Source organism: Pinus tabuliformis, chromosome 7 (genome assembly GCF_031772625.1).
Source record: "Pinus tabuliformis cultivar Carrire ecotype Pingquan chromosome 7, CPIR1, whole genome shotgun sequence".
In the NCBI taxonomy this organism is placed as follows: Eukaryota; Viridiplantae; Streptophyta; class Pinopsida; order Pinales; family Pinaceae; genus Pinus; species Pinus tabuliformis.
In genome coordinates this window covers 501107906-501128971 of record NC_142293.1, presented here as the reverse complement: position 1 = coordinate 501128971, position 21066 = coordinate 501107906, and the positions used below count along the sequence as shown (strand labels likewise).

The window sequence follows — 21066 nt, the reverse complement described above, 5'->3', positions numbered from 1 at the left end:
AATTGATTTTGTTGAGTGCAAATATGGCTTGGGTTCGGGATCCGCTCAATAGTTGACCCCAAAAGCTTTGCATCAATGAACTCATTTCACTTCTTCATGGCTGTTGCAGAGGCTTTGTTTAAGTGTATGTAAGCAGGGTCTGAAGTGAGGGCATGAAAGTGATTGGAAATTGAGAAGGCTCTGTGTCGAATGCGGACATTGTGAGCTTCCCGATTCAAGGAACCCTTGCGGCTCTGCAAGTGTTCGTGGTGCATGTTGCAGTGCAGTGAGTGAGCGTGGTGACTAATAAAGGTGCAATGCTGAGGCAAAGACCCCCAAAAAGAAAGAAAGAAACACTGAGGGAGGATACTAAAGTCACAAAGTTGAGATTGTATGGATTCAACGGGAAGTGAGTGGGGTTCACAGACACAACAATGGGGAGTAAATGAGCAAGGGACCAACACCTATTCAAGAATTTGAGTAGAGAAAACCTGAGAATAAGAAGCTTCTCAAGAATGGAAAATTGAGCCTAAGCTACAAAATTGAAAGACCTTCTACAATTAGAAATGAAATGGAAGAATACCTGATGTTGGGCATCATATAGCCAACAAATTCCAACATATCTATTGCAGCTGCGCTGTAAATCCCTCGTGCAAAATCTAAGTGGTGGACTGTTGCCCGAAATCCAATGACGCTTAGTTGGAGTTGAGAAATGCTGGATGCTAGTGGGAGTTGGTGAGCTCAAGAGGGGTGGCCTGGTCGAGAGGACCAGGGCCAACCCCTATGACCACAAGGGTAAAAATAGGATGCTGTTGAGGGTGAGGGACGCAGAGGAAATTCACAGTGGTAGTGGCTTCCAAGGACTAGAGCAATGTTGGGAGGTCAGTTTACTATAGGACGCATCATAAAAATTGTATGCAAGGGAGTTGGGCATAGTAACATCTGGGCTATCAAATTGAATTAAGGGATGAAATGGTGTTGGTGTCGTCCCATCGCCACCCTCCTCGCTAGTGTGCACCTTGATCAATGTCACTTTTGAAATGAGTTATTACAAGTTAAATGTATTTTAAATACAATATAAAAGAAATTAATCAACATAAGTTATTTTAATTTCCCATATATCATATATCAAGATGGATTTTAAGTGTAAACTTTTTCTTAAATTTTTTAAATTTTAAAAGTAATTACGAAACTTAATCCTTTTTGTTATATGGTAAAATCTAAAATTAAGATATATATTATAGAGTTCAGGCTTCTGTGATCCATATCAAGTTTGTGAGAGATTTTTCGGCGTAAATCACATGGAAAACCATTTGTCGACGCGTTTCGAACCAACTAGTGTGGTTCATCATCAGGACAACCAATTCTATAATGAATATAAAAGGAATTATGTATTTCCATCCTATGTAATTGAAATGTAAAAGATATATAGAAAGAAAGAAAGAAAGAAAACTATTTTAATGTCTATGAGGCTAAAGATAGCTTACGGGACAAATCGCTTCTTTATCTTGTTGTTGTATTGGACCTTTCCCTTTGAAACCTTGCCATATACACTCCCTCCTTCTCTACAAACCTTTCGCTAAATAAAATCCCAAAAACTACTTGCGAGCGTAACTTTCCCTATTGTCTTTTTAAATTAGTTAAAAAAACATTTAAAAAAAATATTAATATATATATATATATTTAAATATTTAATGTTCATTTATATTTATTAAAGTAAATAGTACACACCTCCGTGGTGATAAAAGAATTAACGCTGACGAAAACTCATCTGTCGCTAAAAACAGGCTAAGTGCACACCACAATTGTGGGTCACTCATTTTCACAAGGATAAATAGAACAATTTACGTTTATTGTGGGTCACTCATTTTCACAAGGAAAAACTCCACTACATTTGTGTGGGCCCAACAATTATTAAAGAAAATAAAATAAAAACGAATCAAAATAAATTTCAAAATCGCAAACCGTTTGACATCTGGACATACGTGGCAGTTATAAGCTGAACGACATTAAATATTTTCATTCGTGGCTCTAGAGATTGTGAGCTTCGTTGTCATAGTTTAATTAAATTTTTTTTCCGGAAAGTTATGAAAATTTTAGTGATATTCGCAAGGATTTTTGTAAATCTAAATTATAGTTTAATATTTTTAATGTTGTTGAACCTATTGCTATTGTCAAAAAATATGATTCAAACATTACATTCAAACATTGCATCTACTAAATTTTTTGAATTTTTTTACCGAAATTCCCATCACTTTTACCCATCCCAACAAATCCTCCAACTCAATAGTCGACTCCCCGTGAAATCCTCCGACTCAATAGTCGACTCCCCGGGAAATTACGGAAAAGTTTCAGATGTACCGGGGAGATGACGTGGACAATCAAGTACCGTCAGTCACCCGTCCCCGAGTGGAGGTAATCACGGAATGCTAGCATGTCTGACGAAATAGTGTCAGGCGTACTCGCGGGACAATGACGTGGCAAGCGAAGGCACCGCCAACCACTCGTCGCTTGGATTCTCCTCCTTCTCCTTTTCTGACGGAAAATTTGCTTCAAAGATGTCTGTCAAGACTGAAACTGTTGGCAGCTTTGATATCACTAAGCACACTAGAGTTGCAATTTTTGTTCTTCAGAGGCGAAGTTTCTGGAGAGAGGCGAAAGCTTCGGCTTCAGCGATTTTGGCCGTCTATACTTAAAGATGTTTCGTAGTAGAGGTCAAGGTATATTTGAATTTTTGCGCAGAACATGTTCTGTAAATTTCTATAATTTTCGTATGGCGTTTCACAGAAAACTGCACTTTGTTTTGGTTCAGTTTCTTGTTTTTATTTTTTTCTAATATGTATCTTTTCGAGAATTTCGAAAGCTTCTAAACGTCTATGGTACGAATCTGGTTGTGTGATCAAACCCTGGAGAAGAGAGCTGAAATTAACTGATAAAAATATCCGCTTTCATGCCTGTATGTGATCGCATCCTACAGAGAGCTGAAAATAAGGGATAAAAGAAAAAGGGATGTCTACTTTAATGTCGTCATCTTCTTCTTCCTTTCGTTCAATTTAAATTTATAATTTTTTGTCAGGGAAGTTGCACTGGAAACTGCTTATTTTCCCCTGCGAAATATTTAATTTTTTGTTAGCACATTATTCAAAGCTTTTGAAGTTTTCTTCTAAGCCGGGCAGAGTTTTCTGTTCGGTAGAAAATTTGCACGCACTTGAAGGTGGGGCGTATTTTGGTAAAATCTGGCATTTTTATGAAGGATTAGAAAGAAACATGTTGTAGAAATAGACAAAATAGGTGATCACAGGGAAAAATAGTATTAGAAATAGATATATAGCAGTCGATAGACTAAGAACTAGGGAAAAATAATTCACATTTGAGGGATGGAGTAACTTTGCTATTTCTTTTCTGGCATGTCAATCAACAGCAATTCTCATTTGAGGGATGGAGTAACTTTGCTATTTTCTTTTCTGGCATGTCAATCAACAGCTTGACATACAGGAACATGAAATACATGTTTTGGCATAACAATATTTCTGATGTGCTTATAAATCTCTTTGAAAACTTGGCCAAATTCTTGTATTTATGGCTTGTATTTGTACATAATGTATTGAAACCTGGCTTGTATAGTTTTGCAGTTAATCGATTTGGATTTTGACCGGCAAATGTTTGTATGGTTGGTTTATTTGAGTGTCAACTAACTGATTGCCAATTGATTTCGTTGTGAAACAAAGGGGACTGGGGATTGATATTGTTTGTGTGCTTTCTGTGGAAACTTTTCAATATAATAGATTGTACTGATTCTTCTGGCACCTCATTTTGTGCCAAAGCCATCCATGGATTTTTGGCAATTTCTAGTGTGCAGTTTGTGAAATTTATGGGCCCCTGTTTTCCAGCTTGTTTATGAGTCCGCCAGTCCTTTGTCATAAATTATTGACATATATATTAAATATGGAGGACTGATAGCAGGCGGACAGTCATTTTTGAAACAAATATTGGTGCATTAGATACCTTCATACTTTGGGTAGTGACCTTGTATATCCAGGTATTTTTGCCATTTTAAAAGGGTGTGACTGGTCATTAGTTTTGGATAAGAAAAATGTTTGTGCCTGCAGGGAACTTTGATTTTCATTTTAGTAAAGTTGAGGCAATGAAGAATAGGGATCTTATCATATTTATTATGAATTAATTATTTGCAGGATTGGCCCACGACATCTATTTTGAAATTTGTATGGCTGAAGTCAAATTCAACGCTGGTTAATGTAAGCTAGTGGCTGTTGAGTTGATGCAGCAAGGGACTTCTGTTTGTGAGAAATCTTGGTATTTGCTAGCGAAAGAATGGCTGATCCTGCACCAGAAAGTAGTGCACAGTCAAATAAAACATTGACGAGTTTAGCCGCAGGCACCTCGTCGAATTCAAGAAATCAACTTTCTTTACCCGATCTGCAATCATCCTGGATTCAACGATTGATGCAGAAGAATGCTGGTCCCTCGTTGGTTTCTCCGAGAAGGTTGATAGTAGAAAAGGGAGCTCTTTCTGAAGAAACTCAGCAGCGCTTAGGATTAAATAAGCATGGCCATGAAAACAATGCTTTTGTAGGAAGCGGTAGCGCAATTACTTTGGATAGCTTTAGCTTGCAACTTGGTTGTACTGAAGAAGAAGAAGAAAGAGCTAAAGGTGTTAGTGAGAAAATAGAAACAAGTAAGTTGCCAGGGCCTATGCAAAAGGAGACAGTCAGAGGAGTTGGTGACTTGGGAGAGAATAGAGCTTCGAATATTGCAGATGCCAAGTTAGGAGATGAGACTTCAACGCTCCCTACGGTGGGATCATTCAATTTTCATTCGAGAGAAATTTCGGATAAACTGAAAAGTTCAGGTTTAGTTGTTGAACAATCAGGGGGGCCATCTGCTCATGTCCCATCTGTTTTGCCTAGGATAGAGCAGCAATTTTGTTCACAATATAAGAATTTTGAACAGGTGATCTTTTCTGGAATTGAAACACAGAAGAGCAAGAATGAAACTACACCTGCTATACCTCCAGCAAATAGTGTTTCTGCATTTAGAGCTATACCTATAAGTATGAGAAAGCCAGCCTTTACTGGAATCGAAACACAGAAGAGCAAGAGTGAAGCAACATCTGTAATACCTCCAGCAAATAGTGTTTCTGCATTTAGAGCTGTACCTATAAGTATGAGAAAGCCACCATTGCCCCCAGGAGCTGTGACACGCATGAAGGGAGATGCGATTCTTCAGTCAAACAAAGCTGATTGCCATGACACAACACTAAATTTCAGAAAACGACAAAGGGCTTCAGAGTCAGCAACTAACAAGGTTATTCCTGGAACAAACTCTGATAAAGAGGTATGTGCAAAGAGAGGAAATCCATATTCATTTCACAATAAAACAAATATTAAAGGTGCAGGTGGAGGATTAACAGCTGAGTTTGGAATGTTTGATAAGGTAGCAAGTGTACCTACCAATCCCACCTTGGAGCCTGTAACATCATCGGAAGATATTAAATCAACCTATCCAGAATCCAGTTTACAAGGCAAGTCATCATATCAGCAAGGCTTCTCAGCATTTAGGAATGATATAATGAGCAAATCTACAGGCAGGCGAGGAATCAACGAAAGTGATAGCAAAATGGTCTCAAGTTTAAGTGACAAAGGGAAACATTTTCAGCATCCAACACGTGGTATGACAGGTAAAGTTCATCTGCAAAGCTTCTTTGAAAAAGAGGAGCAGCCCAATGGGGAGTTTACTCTTGGTGAATCATTATGGAATAATGATGGGACTGCTCTGCAGGTCACTAAAGCAAGCTCACAAGAAAGGCCAGGTCTTTTTTCAACAACCACTGATCCCATTCTTGAATCCCAGGACACTTCCAGATCACTTGAAATGTCTTCAAGTGATCAAATGCCTGGAAAGATGGCTAAATTGTCAAATGAGAGTTCTGTTCATTTCAAGTCATTGCAGGCTTACACTCATTGTGATGGAGAACCCCGCAGTGCAGAGCCATCAGGATCAGAGAAACCACAAGTCAATGTTTTAGTGCAACGAGCTATTTTTACTACCCCTTTCTCTCCTCAAAAGAGGGAAGAAATGCAACTACAAGCTTCTGGTGCATCCTCCAGATTCAGTTTCCTTTATGAAACATTAATCGAGTCCTATTACAAAGCTCAGAGCCAGTGGGACCCACAAAATCAAGTTGATAAATTGGCAATGACAAGATTAGATCATATGTCATGTGAGATGGCTCATCAAAAAGGTGGTTCACAACTTCTTTCGAAATCCAGTCTTCAACAGGCACAAGAAAATTCTGGTAAGTGTGTTGAAGGATTTGAATGTGATCTTCAGAGTTATGACATAGATGGAAAAATGGATGTAGACAGAATGCAAAATAAATCTAACCAAGTTGAGATTGACATTTGCAATTCAGGTTCCAAACGGAAAGGTATATTTATGTTTATGTCAGGTAGTTTCTTGGCAACTTTGTGAATATTTGCAGTTTAGTTAAATCATTGGATACAGGCACTATTCGAGGTTATGAATTGAATATTCCTCCGGGGAGATTATATAGTGATTTATTTCTGTTTCAATTTAATAAAGTATATTACAATGCACTTTTGAAAGTTCAAGCTAGCACTCATTAAATATGGTCTATGCAGGCACAATGCTTGGAGCAGATAAAGAGGTAACCCCATCTCACCCTTATTAGCTTATTTTTCTGTGGTGAATGAATTGATTGGTACTGTTGTAACATGCTTTATTTTTGATAAGTTAGTTTTTATTTATAAAAGAGGGTATGAAGAAATAAAGAAAAAAATGGAAATATGAAAAAATAGAAAATAAAAAAAAGAGATGATATAAAACTCCATCAAAAGAAAATAAAATTTGTACAAGTGTGCTTGTTTAAATGCCACTTCATAGAAATAAATTGCATTGTAATAAATCAAGGTTTTGTGTGCAGCTTGTTTACATGCTACAACCTTTTCTTTTGATTTGAATCATACAGTTTAATCTTGATCAAATCATTTAAATTTATGTTTTAGACTAGAGAATAAGTTCACCACACTGTTCAATCTTGGTCGAACACTAGAAGATAGGATAGATTAGGATAAATTAATGGCATAATATGCTCAAAGTTTGGCCAAAGTTGTATTAGAATAGGATTATAAGTGAAATAGCCAAATAATAGCTGATAGTCTAAATGCGCCAAAGTTAGATTAATTTTTAATTAGGACTTAATTACCTTTAAAACGGTGATTAATTTTTGTCAATAAATATTCATATGCTTTAAGTCAAAGTCAATAAACGACAAAGGCATTTGTCGTCAAGCGATAAAGTTCAAACTCAAATCGATGGTGATCCGCTTCCTCGCCCAGATCAGTGACGCGGAAGCCACTTCGCACCCCCTCGCTATGATATGTGATAACGACAGGGGGGTGCGAAAAGCAGTTTTATTCGTGCTGGGCCCCTCGCTATGTGTCACCACCTCCATGCTTCGCACCCCCTTCACGCATTACCACTTACCACCACCCCCCCTCCGAAATCCGCCTACCTAGTTTCCTGCGCCTCCTGATACCGCGCCAACGGTTATCTTCCTGCTCCTTCTGCCTCCAACCGTTGCACGCCATGTGTCTCGATCCGTTGCCGCTATCCATTTCCTCCCGTTACTGTTCTCCCTCCGCATTAAATGCCCATTTTCCCGATCATTAACGGCTTTCCCATAATGGTAAGCTTATCCCGATTATAATAATCCCCTTGCCCCGTTACGCTTGCTTTCCTAAATTGCTCTTTTCATTGTTCCTGTTTTACACTCTATGCCACTGTTGAGCCTACAAACAGTACACGTCATCTTAAGGTATCTCTGCTCCTTTTTCTGTTATCCTACATTACAGTTCTGTTATCATGAATCCTAAGAAGAAAGATAAGCCATCTGCCAGTTCTTTTTCATTACAGGGAAACCCAAAGGGCCCCGATGCCTTAGACCTGGACCACATTCCATTAGCTGACTAATATTTCAAAATCACAGACACAGAGTGTGAATTCGACATGTTCGAATTACACAATTGGCTTAAACAAACCTATATCGACTCTGAAGACGATATAAATCTATGGGAATTCTTTTTGCCCCTGTACATGTTTCCTCAAACCCATCCTTTCCTGATCCAGCCATGTGGTGCCAAGCTAAGTATAACCCTTTGCAGAGAACTGTGGTGTTTCAGAATGGAGACATTTTGATATCTATCACCCAAGAGATTATCAACAAGATGCTTTTGATCCCTGAAAACGATTCCCTTAGCTTTTTCTCCACTGCAGTATTAATGGACCTATATCAAAAGCTCACCTTCCCTCAAAGAGCTTAAATTTTTGAGATCTTTCTCCCTGAAGATGCTGAACTTCCTAAAAAGAATCCTCCTTATCCATCATCCATGTTCCCTGAGAGAGCTAAACACATCATTTCCCTAGTTTCTTGCTTGTTAGGCTACCAAACAGATCAATGGGTGGATGAAGCTATCTTAGGTTATCTATCCATTTTCTCTAAAGAAAACAAGTCTACCTTCATGTATAATTATAGTCAATTCTTGGCTGAAACTATGCATGAGCAATTGATGAATATTACTACTGAAGGAGTGTTTAAATACTCCTCTGTGCTAGTACATATGTATATTTTTTAGCAGGGAGACAGGTTACCTATTGTTCTACACAAGCAGGATGATCAGCGAGTGAATCAAACAGTCACACAATGGACCTTATTGATTAGGGTTTCAGATGTAGGTTGTACTATGGAAGTGTATGTTTTTTTTCTTGTGTGTATGGCCGGTGGTATTAGCTAATGTTATATGCTTCAGTATGTGGCTTTAACAATTTTCCACTGTACTGTTTGTCTTATAAAATGAAATTTTTATCTACTTCTATAGGGATTTGGTAGGGTGAATATATTGACACCAAATGTGAAAGTGGTAAGGAGATGGGTCAAAATGACCCATTCTCAAAATTGATTTCAAGAAGGCCTAGGGCTGCATATGGTGGTATTTTCTTGTGTTGAACTAGATAGACATTGGGAGCTTTCCTTGCAAAGCTTGGAAAACTGTTTTTTTATTACTTTGAGCAAAGTTTAATTGGACAATGACCTTTCTTAAATGATCCCCCCTTCAAAGGTCTATTAGTATTTAGGTGGGGTTGAGCCATGTGCCTTATATGTAATACCTAAGTGTTCGTGGATACCTATTAGAGGTAAACTGCATTCATATACAACTTAGGGGTATTTCGTGACTCAACGCTCATCCCAATTTTTTCTTAGGACTTAAGAGAGGGAAATTTGTAATGACTTATTTCTTTTATCAAGGTTTCAAGTGTAGTAAGCTGTGAGAATAAGATAAACAATTATCATGTTTATGTTATGGTGGTCATTCTTGTCTTGGTGATGCAAACCTTGTGGTCCCATTGTGATTGTAAACACTTCATGGTCAATGTATGGTCACATGGGTTTTAAGTGGGTGACCCTAGTGGTCCCACACCTAGGGTTAAGGGCTACACATAAGTTACCTTAACACTTACATATAAGAAGTATCTAGATTCTAAAACTTATTTCTAATTATCGAAAATATATCATTTAATCATCGCCATTACGTATCTTAATGTTGCATTTGTACATGTGCAAATCTTGTGTTCTATTATGTGTTGGGTTCTCTTCAAAATTATCATGTATTGGGTTTTATCATTGTGATGTTCTTTCCTTAACCCTAAAATGGCATTAGAGTGCTGAACCCTACCTTGTGAATGTGAACCCTAGCATTGTGAATGAAGAGTGTAGTCTCCAACATAAGTGGCAAGATATGCATGGAGTGTTGTAGCAAAAAATCAAAAACACCAAATTGTGCACCATCCATTTATATTACTAGTTTTTGCGAGAATTGAAACTTGCACGATTAGATTCTTCTATTAGTTTTAAGATTTGTTAAATTCACACAATCCACATCTTAGTCATCTTAACATCTTAATTATCATGGTTAGAGTTGTTCTTGCTGCCCATCCAAGGATCAATGTTCTTATTGTCACACTTATTGGTATGATAGCAGGTCTTCATGTAGATCAACAATTTAAAGAAGCACAAATGGCATAATTTTGTATCAACACCCACTATTAAGAGCATGTATGGTTGAATTGATCATTGGTCATGCTGACATTTGAGATCTTATTTGAGTACATCTTATATATGCACAATTAGATTCTTCTACCACTACAAATTTGTCAAATTCACACCATCTACATATATATAGCTTAATGTTGGAGAAGAGGGCAATCGGCATGGATCCCGATGCCCCAGAGGGAAGCTTGATTGAGGGAAAGCTATAAGGGGGATTTGGGAGGTTTCCTTTCAAGTTGAATTAATTGATTACGCCTCTGATGTGGTAGTTGAGCCAGTCAAATTGCTAGTAGTTATGAACGATGGGGAAGGTGGCACTGAATTACTCCAAAGTATGGGCTAGGTACCATTTTGGAGGTTTCTGGTTGACCTTGTAGCCCAAGAAGAGACCTCGAACTCTCATGCTAGGGTAATGTGTGTGGGGGTGAGTAGATTGGTGAGATAAGAGACCAACGAGTAGACAAAGATAGAGAGTGAGGACTAGAGAGAAGAAGGTGTGCAAGTAAACCAAAGAGAACCCATGGGAATGAAACTGAACCACACATGAGGCTGTGAATGTGACTTTGAAAAGGGGACGACTAAGAACTTGTTAAGTCATGACGTACTTGTGTTGTTAACTAAGTTAGTTACGAGAAATTAGTGAAGAAGTCTTCAATCTGAATCACAGTGTTAGGAGGAAATTCTAATTTATTTGTTACGTTCAAGCACGTGAGGCACTGAAGAACAAAGGAGAAGCATAGAGGGAGTGTTAGAATAATGAAGGGCGCTCTTTTTGTGTTGTGTGTGTGTGTTTCTTTTTTGTTTAGGCATTTAAGGCATTGGAAAACAAAGGGGAGGCACCGAGGGATTGCTAGAATAGTGAAGGGATCCCTTTTTGTGTCGTGCTAGCGCATAGTGGCCATACCTTCTTGTGTTTCAATGGCCAGAATTAGTAAATGAAGAGCAGAATACTAGTCCTTGTATGTGAAGGATAGTGGCCTTGATGTCCTCTATCTTGATTTTGAATTCCATGGATCCCTAAGAGAATCTTCCCTTAAGGTATTAGATTTGGTTCATGGGTCTCCAACTGCAGGAGAGATTGCAATGTATCTATGCCTATGGTTGGGTGGAGACTTGCTCTTCCTTCTTCAATTTCCAACAAATTTAAGTGAATATATCTTCTTGCCAATGAAATGAATTGTGATTTACTATTCCATGATTTCTAGTTATCCTAGATTACTATATATGTTCGTAATTATGAGTCGAAAGTGGTTATGATCATTTACTGAGTATGTATGTAATGAAGAGCTGAAACAATGTTGATTATGCTAGTTGTTAGCTATCATTTCCTTATATATGATCTCTTTATACAAAAGTGATTCTTTGAATAAAATGTTTCCTGTAAGCAATGTTATGAAGTGGGATTTATATGTTGGTTGGAACTTTGTATCTCTTTACATATCTAGTGATGTGAGTGGCTTTCACTAGGCTAGTGGTGGGATAGAACAATAGTGACTATATCCTTGTTTTGAATTAGAATACTTGAAGGTTCTTCTTTGTTGAAGGGGACCTTGTTCCTCTGGAGATAAGCCAGGATACTTGTCTCCATATTTGTAAGTGTGAAGTGTGAAGTTGCAATCCTAAAGTGGTATCTGTTGCCGCAAAATATAGCAGGCCTTGAGGAGGGAAACCCTACAAGGTACAAACTAGACCTAAGCAACAATGGGGTAGTGGCTCACTGTCACCATAGCCAAAACCCCCTGCTCTTTACGGACTTTCACCGATGGGAGGAGTCTCGGTATGATAGAGATTACTTACAATAAGTATTCTAGGATTAAGATATGAAATGATCTCACTAGGAAGTCTTCAAGAAAGTCAAATTTTGGTTCAAGGCTTCACTAAGAAGCAATTCACTTTCTATGAAGATACCTAAAAATTCGCACCAAGACCTAGCTCCTTCTTTAGCCTTGAAAGGACCGAATTTTAGGAGGGAGGAAAGATGGATGAAAAATAGGATTGATCACCAATGGTTTGGACTAGTGTCTTGTCCCTTGGGTATATGGAGTCAAGGATGTCAAAGATAAGCCAATCTTGTTCCTAAGGAGGCTAAAATTTGATGCCTTAGCACAAATTTCAAGCATTTACCCACTCAAGGAATAATGAAGTTTATGGCAAGAGCTTCAAAGAGTTTCACCACTGGGACAATTCTTACAATGTCATGTATGAGTAATGCATGCAATTTTCATTTAGCTAGCATTCAATAGATATTCAACAAAAAAATGGGCACGATTTAGCATGAATTAGAATTAATCATTCCATACATTAGACATAGAAATAAAGATCTTCAACAATTAAGAGCACTTACAAGACAATTATGCAAGAAATCCATCCATTATGCCAAGAATAGCTCCAAAGAATATCCAAAAATCAGCTCCAAATATCAAAATGCATCTAAGATCCAATATAATCCAAGAGAACAAGAAGTGTGAGTCTCTCTAAGGAGGCCGGAAATCCAAAATGTGTTGATGTGAGATGAAATGATATCTCACAAATATATATGAGTCATCCTAGGTCTAATTTAGTAATTTTTCCTACAAGCCCCTTAAAATTATACATTGATGTGCAAGAAAGCCTCTAGGTCACAGGTTGATCTAGTAACCATTGTGAAAATAAAATAAATCTCCAACAAGAGGGTTGAAATGATGACATCATGCATCCATTCGCTGACATTGAGATCTAATAATGCCATGTTAAGTGTGGAGGGATTCTAAATCATGACAGATGGGTTGGCCCCTCTATCTCCGTGCAAATCATCCTGTGGTCCCCAGATGTGGGTTTGGGGCACAAAACCGTGTCTAATGGGTCTCCAAGTGATGGAATCTCTGTCTTTGCTCCAAAGTTGATGGCAATGAAGATGGTGCTAGCCCTCCCATGTCTGAAGGCATGAGACAAACATCATTTTGGCTTCGGATCAACTGCCACACCATATATATATATATATATATATATATATATATACTAAGTCGGCTGGGGGCAATCTGGTCCAAGTGCATCATTCCATGAATAATATAAGGCAAAGTGCAGAAGTTGTGGGTGTTGAAGGTGCCCGTGGCTATGAATGATGCTCTACATCTGTCCGTAGTCCCATGGCTCTCAACGCATAACCTGTGGGTGTCAACATGTCCATTTAGAGAACCTGGACCCTAGTTAAGTTGCCCAGACCTATAGATGGAACTGTTACTGCTCAATCTAGTAGGGGTCCTAGGAGGGGTTCCAAAGGGACCAGCACTAGAGCAAGTGACAACATGGGACAAGGGCCCACTGTCACCTCTGTCGGTGTACCCTGCTCTTTACAAACTTTCACCGATGGGAGGAGTCCCGGTATGGAGGAAATCACTTGAATGATAGGATCAATGGCAAGGTATAACGTGATTTCCTAGGCCCATTCAAAGGAGAGGCTCAATTAATGGTTCAAATACTTAAAGAAAAGTTGAAAGGCTCCCCAAGAAAGACCTATGAAGGATGACCTTGGGCTTAGGAATATTAAAAAATGATGAATGCCTAAGATCAAAACTTCCAAAATCCCTCACTTGTGATTGATGTGTTTATACCAGGGTTCCAAGTGAGGCAAGGATGGCTCATTCAATGGAAAGATTTAATTAAAGTGTGAGCTTTGGGAGAAGCTAGGGTGACTTTTCACGAAAATCCCCTTGAGATAAAATACTATAGAGACCAAGGGTTGAGATATATACCATGGTAAAGGCTCATCCAATGATCACCTATAGTTAAGAGGAAAGGTTTTGGATGATGAACTACAAAGTGCAAACCTTCAATAAATCCCCCAGTCAAAGCAACTTCAAGGGTTCCCTCTTGGTGTTATAGCTAGGGCTCAATTTATTTGAAATTCCACCTTTGAAATTCGTTCAAAGCTGGAGGATGCTTAGAGGAGACATAAATGAAGAAACTTGTCTAGACATAATCCTAAAATTCTTTCTCCCTAAAATTTTGCATTAGGCCCTAAAAAATCTCCTTATCCTTGGGGGACAAAGAAAAGAGGTGAAAGAATGATATTTCGTTAGGTTAATGTGATCACCAAGGATCTAGGACCAATGCTTGGCTATTGGGAAGATTGGAGTCAAAATGATCAAGATTTAGGAACTTCGTTCTTCAAGGAGGCCTAAAGAAGTAGCTATGCTCTTTGTTTATGCAGCTTCACAACAACTTTAGACTTTTATACTTCGATATGCAAGATTTGATGGAGTTTCAGGGTAAAAGGTGCACAACCTACCCCTAGGAAAATTCGTTCTTCTTGCCAAGATGAATAACAATTGCAACAAGCCAAGATTACAAGTGTTTCGTAAATGCACATTGCTTTTTAGGGCACAAGTAAAGTCATGACATAACATTCCATACATTAGACATGAAACATTATGAAATTCGCATGAAAAGAGCACTTACATCACTAAAAGAGTATATCCATCCATAAACTTGCCAAATAGAAGCTCCAAGAGAGAAAGCGAAAATATTCCACACATCAAAATGCATTTAATCATCCAAATCATTCCACAAATTGCAGGTCCGAAATCTTTAGAAAGATATATCCCAAATCTAAGTGATGATGAGAGATCAAATGAACCTCTCTTATATTTATATGATCCACCAAGGGATTCAAATGGCCTAATTATGCCTAATAATGCCCCATACAATAAAAATAATTAGCCTCTCAAGAGGGCCAAAATGATAGATAAGTAGCTAAGAGGGCCATTGGAAGGCCAAATGAAGTCCAACACGTGCCAAAATGAATAGAAGGGCTCCCAAAATAGTGATGAAGGGGATGGTCCTTTGATCTCCAAGAAAATGACTTGTGGTGCCCCTAAGTTTATGTGGGGGCACAAAATCATCCTCATGTGTTTCCAACTGAATCGAACAAGCATGTATCCTATCTTCAAGGGCTGGAACAATGACGCAAACCCTCCCTTTGTCTCCCATGGTAAGACACAACCCAATATGGGCCTTGGATCAACTGCCAAGTGTGTGGTGCAAGAGTGTAGCCGGCTGGGCAAGGTTGTCCAGGTGCATCATCATCATCAAATAAGTGGGACACGATTGAGCAATGAATGGTGCGGAAGGATCCATGGAATGGCTATTTGCTCTCTGCTATAGTGGAGGCCCATGGCTCTCATCGCGCACCCTATAAATGCCAATATGACCCTTTGGAGGGCTTGGACCATGTATAGGGAGACCAAATCCCAAGATGAAAACCCACCTATGATCCTGCATAAGATCCGCCATGTCTTCTCACCTTCCATTACAACAAATCATTAGTGTAATTGAGCAAATGAGCTTACAAGTCATGGAACCAAGTGGGCATTTCATAGTGGCATGCCCTTCCATAATGGGCGTTAGAGTGTTTAGGTGTTTCCAAGTTTAAGAAGGAGGTTAATCAAGAACCCTATTAAGTGGTTTCAACCTCTAAGGGAGTAACAAGTCCATGGTACATCCATCATATGGCATGTGTCATGTGATATAGTGATGGAACAAAGTGGGGCGCTAGGGGAGGGCTCGAAGCCACATGCCATGGTACAAGGGTAGCTATGAAGAGGGAAGCCCACACTTGGGTGTACAGATGTAGGAGGGAGCAATCGTGGTATATGAGTTACCCTGACCTTTGTTTTTCCACCCTTTTTTATATGCCTTTTTGCCTTTTATTGATTTTTCTTTTATAACTGCTCGGGTCTCCAGGGGATGAGAGCATGATGTGTATGATATAGCAGTGAATACCCCCTTTAAAGTTGGGCAGTTCATCGCCCACTAGGGGTTGGGACAATCATGGGTTCCTTAGTGATGCAGGGGGCCAATGTAGGGGCCCTAGGAACTAGGGTGATGGCCATGATGATAGGGTTAGAGCTCATGTTGGCTTTTGCCCACGTGCTAAATTTGTATGTCTTGGCCATCTTTTGCATTTTATGGTATATTTCGTGTTGAGAGTGGCCAGATTATGCTTTTTACTTTCCTTTTTGAGCCGCATCAACCTCTACGACATCATTCTAGGCCTGACCCAAAGTGTGGACAAGGGGAGGGGGAGGCTAACTCCTTGTGGACCTAATGGACAAATGTGAACCCAGATGGGAAATATGTGAAAATGGGTTATAATGAGCGGAGGAGATTGATGTATGTGATGTCGGGAAGTGGGACCACACAACCAAAATCGGGGCTTCCCATGTAGTACCATTACTAAAGCTAGTAGCCAATAGAGGAGACCTCACAGGACTAAGATACAAGGTTAACCATCAAGTTGGACAAGGGGACAAGAGTATGGACCAGATCCATTCTTTCCGTCGAATCCCCCCACTAATCCATGCCCAAAAATGTCCATAATAAGTAAGAAAAAATACCCAACTACATAGTGAAAGCCATACCTTCAGGGTTGGAAGGCCCACCTTCAAACATACGATCATGACAGATGGGCGAGGGTGCATAATGGCTGGCTCAGGTGGCGGAGATGGTGGCACATCGAGTTATTTGGGGGCTGCTGGCTGCCGGATGAAGACAATCTAGGAGAAAAAATTCTCCTATGGGTGTCACCCACAGGTGTGGGTAATAGGAACCACCTGCGAATTACACACAATATCTAGTGCTGCAACTTTCATCATCAATTACATTAATCATTTGTGCATCTAAGTGAACCAAGCTTGAAAGAAATGAGCATAATAACACTTCATATGTGGCTTCTCTTCCAAAATTAGGGCCTTAGTCACGTAATGGTGTTACCTCCCTAGGTAGGAGTGGCTAATAGATGACCCTATTAGGTGTTCCCAACCCCGAAAGAGAAGTGACATGTCCTCAATCCACCCTTCAATCGATAGGTGCCATATGAATAATGATGGAATAGATGGGAAAAGAACTCCATGGCCAAGTGCCATGGTCAAAGGGACCGACTATGATGGAATATCTCACCCTGGGTGTATAGATGTGAGGAGGGAGCAATCATGGATGCATGAGTTACCTCAGCCTTTATTTTTCCAACCGTCTAGATTGCCTTTTACATTTTATTGATTTTTTTCCTTGTATTAGTGCTCGTAGGTCAAGGAATGAGAGCTTGTTTTGTATGATGTATAACAGTTATTACCCCCTTTTAGGATGGGGTAGTTCATCGCCCATTAGGGGTTGGGACATGCAAGGGTTCCTTGTCTTCTATGAGATAGGGAAACATTGGCCTAGGAACCAAGTGATGGCCATATGATAGAGGTAGAGCTCATGCTTGGCTTTTGCCCACATGCTAATTTGTAAGTCTCGACCATCTTTTGCATTTTGATTTTTCTTTTGTTTTTCTTGTGGCCATCATATGCTCTTTCTTTTTCTTTTAGCTGCATCAACCTCCCAGGGTGCATTTCTAGGCCCTACCTAAGGTATGAGGATGTGTGGATGCCAAATCCCAATGAACCAATGGTTAGTTGACCCAAAGAAGGGAGGTGGGATAGGGGCTCATCATTTAAGATGGAAAGTGGTAAGTATGGAATAGGCATAGATGGAGCATGCTATCTCAATCATGGCTTCCCAAGTAGTGCCCCTTCCTAAAGACTTGGGTCATCAAGGGTGGTCTCGTTGGAGTAGGATAGAAAATTAACCCCTATTTAAGGTGAGTGAACAAGACTACGATCAAGACCTTTTTTCCTTCCAAGTCCTCCATAATCCATGTCAACATGCCCAAATACAAACAAGCATAAACACTCGATTGCATAATGAATAAAGTACCTTTTGATCATAAGACCACCTTGCAACATGTACTCTTGATAAATGGATGAGGAAACATATGACTGGTGCAGATGGCGGAGATATGAATCACATGTCGCATCGCTACAAAGTGGCTCTTAGAGGTTGTTGGCCGCCGGATGGAAGATATAAATAAGAGAAAAGTTTCTCCTAGGGGTCACCCACTTTTGGTGGTTAACATCTGGCTCCAAGTGGGACATGAGCTCACCGTAGAGTGCATGATTCATGTACTAGAACGGGGAGTTCATGAGAACTCCAACAATCTCCTAGGATCGTAGACATGTAACTTGCACATCACAATACGACTGTTTGGGAGCATGTGTATTGGGTGTACTGTAATCACCCATGTTTTTCGTAAAAATAAATAATCCATATAGAAAAGTAAATCTACACTAAATGCAAGTCTAATCTACATGCAATCTATTCTAGCATGCGAACATGATATCATGATATTAGCTATGCAAGAGGAACATGCAATGCAATACTACACTACCATGCATGACATGTAAGATCATGTACCCAGGGAAGGGGTGATACTGTTAGCTTTAACTGGATCAGACCAAAGCTCACCATCAAGTCTATCTATATAAAAGTAATCTACACCAACCTTTCCATGGATCTTCACAGGGAAGGGGTGTTTGTCAAACTAAAACCATCTCCCCAATCTTGAATTCCCTCTTAGGCCTTTGCTTCCATGGCTTCTTTGGTATGGTCGGCTTAAGATTAGGTTTCTTGAGAAGGCTAACCTCTTGAGTAGAGGGAGGATTGATAGACTTAGATTGGCTAGAATGAGGGCCTTAGCTTTTGGTTCTAGGTTGTTGACCAGGATATGGAAAAGTGTCCATACCTTCCACGTGATTAGGGAGTTGAGGCTCCGTATAGAGGATGAATGGAGTCCCATCAGGTTGGGGAATAGTGGCATATGATAAGTCCATTTACAATTGACCCCCAGTTGAGGCACTCCATTTCCTGAAAACAACATTCCCCATACATTAGGTATGTCAATAATAACAACATCCATTAACACAAAAATATCCCTATTAACAACTATGGCTACTTTTAGGTCCTTAATGAGCCCATGGACGGGAATTGACCTAGAATCAAAGCCACAAACATTCTTATAAGGCCTAGTAATGTCTAATTCTAATTGGTACATGACCTTTAATGGCATAATATTGGTAGAAGCCCCCGAATCTAGCATACAATTATGGAGAAACAACCTATTAATGGCCAAAGTCAACAAAAATGGCTCATGTCCAGGATTTGTCTTGTCAAAATGCATGTTTTGTAATACAATAGGAGGATCATCAAGATCATCATCTAAACCAAGAGCCTTCTTGACTTGCCTTCTATGGGGAGCGAGCTTTACAATCTCCTTTATGGGAACCTGCATAGTCATTTCGTCCACAGCACTGCCCGCATCAACACCTAACTCTATTTCATAATCCTTGGCTTTGTGCTTGGGTTTTTCTTTAGGAGGTTCCTCTTCTCGAGAGGGATTTGTGCTAGAGCTCGCTTAGGCTTGTTTCTCATTTTTTTGGGAGTATTGCAAGCCCTTGAATTTCCCACTACCTCCCACACCACACCTGCAAGACTGAGGGGCATCTTTCCATAGAATTCCCTCTGCTATGTGGAGGAATTAATCTTTTGGTCATGAACAATATGTAGATGCTTAGAAAACTAAACATCATCTATAGTCCTATAAGGAGGATATAACCCTATCTATTTGATCATTTGCTTGGTTATCCTTTCTATAGATGGCATCCATCATTTGGGTATTCTAAGAATCACATCAGGTCAAGGTATTATTTTTTTTCTACATTCTTTATCACATTGCAACGAGACGATGAATCGATTCAAACCTCTCAGGCCAAATTCCACCTTCTTGCATGTCTGTGTGAGTTGTGGTACCGGTATAAGAGACAGAGTGCAAGTTCTTATTAATACTAGGTTGATACACTTTGGATGGGCCCACTTACATTGATCAGTGATCAAGGGACACATAAAGCCTATGCCTAGTGTCTAATTGACCATTAGAATTATGCTCTGATTCTTCCCATCGTAAGCGAAAATTGACAAATATTCTTTGTCTGATAATGCATGTGACTATTTCCCATTCTCAGCCAATACCTTTTCTTCTTGTACTTTTTTGTGTTTAATTTGGATAGGTTGTGGATGGACATATGTATTCCCAAGCATTATGTTGAATGGGTGGGTTTCATCTACATTGTTCAATTGCTCAATTTCCTCCTCCTCCTCACTTTGTTCACTGGAACTATCCTCTTGGGTCTCCTCTTGTCTTACCATATTGGTTGGATCAAGGGGTTTGAGGACACTTTATTGAGTACCTCAGTCTCCCTCAGTATTCTTCTTACAAGAGGACTTGTTAAATTGATTCTTAGGAGGGTAATTCGACATTGATGCCTTCTCCTTCTCAAGAGTAGTTAGCCTATTCATGATGGACTTTTGACCAATATTAACATCCTCAGATAGCTTGCCAACCTGTTTGACCAAGGACAAAACTACTTACTCCATTTGAGGGGTTGATTTTGATTTTGACTTTATCTCAACCTTAGCCCTAGGGAAGTAAAACATTTTAATATGTGCATCATTGGTGTTTTGCTCAACCTCGATCATAGTTTCTTTAGCCTCAGCTAAGGTCTTAGGATTTTTATCTCTTAGAGCATATGTTAAGTGGCCACAGGATGGTTTGATAAACCTCTATAGCATAATGACATCATTAGGTTTGAGTTTATCAGGGATCTCCCTAAGATTGGTGTTAAATATTTGGATGTATTTCTTAGCATTCTCTTTATCAGGCTTAGCCATAGTCATGAATCTTTCAAGGGCCATGCCACCATCTAGGTCAGAGTCCCACCTTTTATTGAAAGCATCTTCCAAATTCCAATTGATCAAAATTAGCAGTGCTTCCTTGAGGCAAACTAAGATACCAGTCCTTGGCATCTCATTCAATTGTTAGCACAAACAACATCATGACCACATCCTCCTCTTCAACATTTTTAGGACAAATGGACGAAAGGAAGTCATTGATATGTTTCTTGGTGGTCACAACAACATTTCCATCAAATTTCGGTAGCCATTCATGATATTTATTCGGGAGTTGATGAGGGGCTCCAGGAAAGCTAGCAAAGTTCAAAGGTTTGAAGGATGCAAGATTCCATCTCTTA

General features: G+C 39.4%; 1 protein-coding gene across 2 annotated transcripts in view; it reads left to right on the top strand.

Moving 5' to 3' along the window:
- Positions 1 to 2515: 2515 nt before the first annotated feature.
- Positions 2516 to 21066, top strand: part of LOC149248245 (uncharacterized) — a 32903-nt gene continuing 14352 nt past the window's right edge. The window contains exons 1-4 of one of the 2 annotated variants that reach the window (XM_089458383.1): positions 2516 to 2699; positions 4173 to 6295; positions 6413 to 6427; positions 6642 to 6667. In XM_089458383.1, coding sequence (XP_089314509.1) covers positions 4312 to 6295; positions 6413 to 6427; positions 6642 to 6667 — 2025 coding nt within the window. In that variant the 5' untranslated portion in view covers positions 2516 to 2699; positions 4173 to 4311. The remainder of the gene's footprint in view (positions 2700 to 4172; positions 6296 to 6412; positions 6428 to 6641; positions 6668 to 21066) is intronic. The other variant, XM_089458384.1, reaches the window with a different exon arrangement.